We start from the raw sequence: 3,729 nt of genomic DNA, 5'->3' as shown, positions 1-3,729 counted from the left end.
AGAGATCACCTTACAAATGAATTGTTATGTAAGAATTATATATATTGAACTAGCACCCTTAACTAACTCGTTGGTATAACGTCACGGAGTACAACTTTTTATTTTAGTCTTTATTATTTTTTTGGTTTAAAGAGCTACAAGAACAACTGATGTGGAAGAGATTTGTAGAGTAGGTTTTGCTTATAACATTTTAACTAGTCTGGTGACCCGTGCAATGCCCGGGATGTTTATAAGGGGTACAATAGTAACTTTTGTTTTATTATATGTTTTAATTGGAAAATGAATAACTTATAAAGGAGAAGAAGGGGTGATAATTGAATGTAATTGTAGAGATATTAAGTTGGGGGAAAATGAATCAAATAACATTCATATATGTTTTATTCTTATTTTTTTTTTATTTTTTTTTTTGAAGGGAATATTCATACATGGATTGAATTAAAGCTAGTTCTTTTTTTAAATAATAAGAAAAGGGATTAATTAATGAAGGGAGGTGACATGTGGCATTGGTGAAAAATAAATTTTAATTACATGTGGCATGATGGGGATGATGGTTTGTGTTTTTAAATACTAAAAAAAGTATAGAGTACATATATGGATTTACATGTGGCGTGATGGGGATGATGGTTTGTGTTTTTAAATACTAAATAAAGTATAGATATAGATATAGATAGATAGATAACTAGATATAGATTAGTCAGCCTTTATGCCTTGGTTATAATTAAAAATGAGCCATTTCCCTAAATAATGTTGCCAAAAGCCTCAATTCTCAAATTAAAACTATTTTTTCATAAATTCCCTAAATATTGTCCACCTAATTAAGAAAATGAAAAAAAAAACAATTTTTTTATCGGTTTAGTGAGAAACCGTTACTTGAAGTGGCGGTTTTTCAAAAACTGAAGATCGCTATCGGTTTTTAGAATTTCACATAACAAATAAAAAAAAAACAAAAAAACAAAACCAAATTTCACATAACTACACTACTTCAAAATTGATACTTGTAATCTTTTAAAAATAAAAAAAAAAAAATTGATACTTGGAATACTTATGGAGTAGAAGAAAACTAAGGGCCATTTAAGATTGATAATACTCCGATCAAACCAAACAAAACTTACAAAATAAATAAATAAATAAATAAATAAATAAATAAATAAAATAAAAAACTTAATTTGTTAGATCTAGATTACATAATTATAGAAGTTGAAAATTAACAAGTTGAAAATATTTTTTTTTGAGTTTTTCTTGATGCTCTTCAGTGAGATGAGAGAAAATAAAAGAGTATGGAATATAAATTTTGTAAATACCTTAGTAAACCGCCACTTCAAGTCGTGGTTTTCATAAACACCGTAACAATAAAAGTAGGATGAACCGATGACGTGGACGGTAAAAGTGAGAAATTATATATAAAAAAAAAGGTTATAACAGTTGTGGAATTAGATCTTTTCGTAGCACTATTTAGAGACAGGACTCTTCAAAAATATTGTTGAATAATCTATTGACTCTACTCACAGGAATGCTAATCTTCCAAAAATATATAAAAAAAAAGTGAAAAAAGTTACAGTACAATAACATAACCTTCATTATGAATTATTGATCTTAAAGGACCACTTTCACTTAATTAAAAATAGACTATTCACTAATAATAGATTTGACATTAACTCGTTTAAGTAGAATGAATGTTATTAATTGAATAATTTTTTATACTTGCAACCCATATATCTACTAGTTGTGAGTAGCATTATTAAAGTTTGTCTAGTAACGCGTAGTTGTGAGAAGAATTACGAGTACTAAAATTTGTCTCATAAAACCTGTTTAACAAGAACATGTCTAGTGAAAGAATGATAATTTCAACTAATCTAAATAGAATAAATTCTCTAAACCACGAGGTAAAAAATATTAGGACAAGGAGTAGCAGGAAAAAAAAAAGAAAAAGTTTTATTTTATGAAACAATTTTTATTTACAGATGACGTTTATAAAACATTGATATGATCATGAAAAAAAAAACACCCTAATCGTGAATTATAGTTACTTGTAAAATACAGAACTCAAGAAAAAAGATATAAACCTACAATTAAATTTGTACACCATCTGACCATCATACATAAGTATGGTGTAATTAAGAACTTTGTGATCTACTTCGTATATATTTATTTTAATGAGACTTTACTATGCAGAATATCATGGTGTTTGATAGATGAGAAAGGTTATCTGCTGTTTACAAGATTTGGATACTATATCACGATTTCCATTTAATAAAATGATTACCTTAATTACATAAAACTCACAAAGGGCTTATGTCTAAATCATCAAACTAATAAAACAAAAAATCACACTCTCTTCTAATTACATTAGAAGAAAAGTAAAACCCATTGACAATTGCTATAATAATTTATCAATACACATACTATTTAGGGCTATCGCCAAGCCGAAGCTCTAAATCTAAGTACTCAAATTTAGGTGTGTATACCTTTGGCGCCTGTTCATCAACCTCATATAGTTTACTTACTGCTGGTGGTGAAAATATATCGAACTTCCTTTTCTTTGATTGATTCGGTTCATCGATGTTATCTTCATCAATTGTCGAGTAACCTAAGCTGATATAAGAACTGGGTTTCTCTTGGGTCGTGCTGATCTTTTTGGATAAATCCTTGCTTCTTTTATTACTGCTACAACAGAAAAACGTTAGGTTGGGTTTTTCTTGGTCTGTTCTTTTGACATTTGGTAAATCCGTAAATTTCTGATCATGATTAACACAAAAGGATATGTTTTTGTCAGAGCTTATTTCTAAAGATGAAACAAGCTGAGATCCAGGAGTACTGATGGTAGTCTGATGCAATGAAACAATAGATGGTTGAGTTGTAAAATTAGGGCTAGCCGCAGCGTTGATATTATCTTCTTCTGTAGAAAAATCGGAATTATTAGGATGATTGGGGTGGGATGGATTTCGATGAGGATCAACTTTTGGATTTTGATGTTGTAAACTTGAAAACTGTTTGAGCATCGCTCTATCTCTCCTGTGAACATTCATATGACCACCTAAAGCTTGTGCAGACCTAAATTCTCTCCTACAGAAGCTGCAGAAATAAGATCTCGGAGGCCATACACATCCTCCAAGCATCCCAGCCGCGTCTTCAGCAAAAGCTTTCTCTTCCCATGATTCATCATCATATTTACGAGCTCGATCCATTACCATCAAACATCGAGCATCATCCATTAAACCGAAAAACTATAGTATTGGATTTATAATAATACGATTATAATAAAATATAGAAATAATTCGAGTGATGAGATAATGAAAACTACTCTAGGGTTTTTCTAAGGAAAATAATCGGGAGTGGTTGGACAAAACGGAACGACTAGACACCAATACTTGCTTAACTTATGGCTGAAAATACTGGCTTTCTTAACTCTTGTCATCACAACACCTTGTTTTCTCTTAATATGTCTCTAAAATAGTACAGTCATTCATTAACTAAATTATTTTTTTATATTCTGCATTGACGATACAACAGTAGTGCTTGTAATTTGTGATAAAAGAAGATAGTTTTGGAAGTTGCCAAGCTAGTGTGTGTGAGTGAATCACCCAAGAATTACTTTGGAATTAATGTTTGTTACGGCATTTATTCATATCGTCAGATTATATGGATTTAGTGTAATATTTCAGTCATCAGCTTGTTCCTAACCGCTAAAAATTCTTGTGTGGAATGTTTAGGCAAATCTCAACAAGGACA

General features: G+C 30.1%; 1 protein-coding gene across 1 annotated transcript; it reads right to left on the bottom strand.

Annotated features, from left to right (window-relative positions):
• Positions 1–2,402: 2,402 nt before the first annotated feature.
• LOC145596918 (uncharacterized) lies at positions 2,403–3,212 on the bottom strand. The gene has a single exon (XM_081653109.1). It carries the CDS (start codon positions 3,210–3,212, stop codon positions 2,403–2,405), a length of 810 nt encoding a protein of 269 aa, XP_081509235.1.
• Positions 3,213–3,729: the final 517 nt, after the last annotated feature.

Source organism: Chenopodium album, chromosome 20 (assembly GCF_948465745.1).
Source record: "Chenopodium album chromosome 20, dcCheAlbu1.1, whole genome shotgun sequence".
NCBI classification, from domain to species: domain Eukaryota; kingdom Viridiplantae; phylum Streptophyta; class Magnoliopsida; order Caryophyllales; family Amaranthaceae; genus Chenopodium; species Chenopodium album.
Note: the sequence above shows the minus strand (reverse complement) of the source record. Positions and strands in the feature narration are given on the sequence as shown.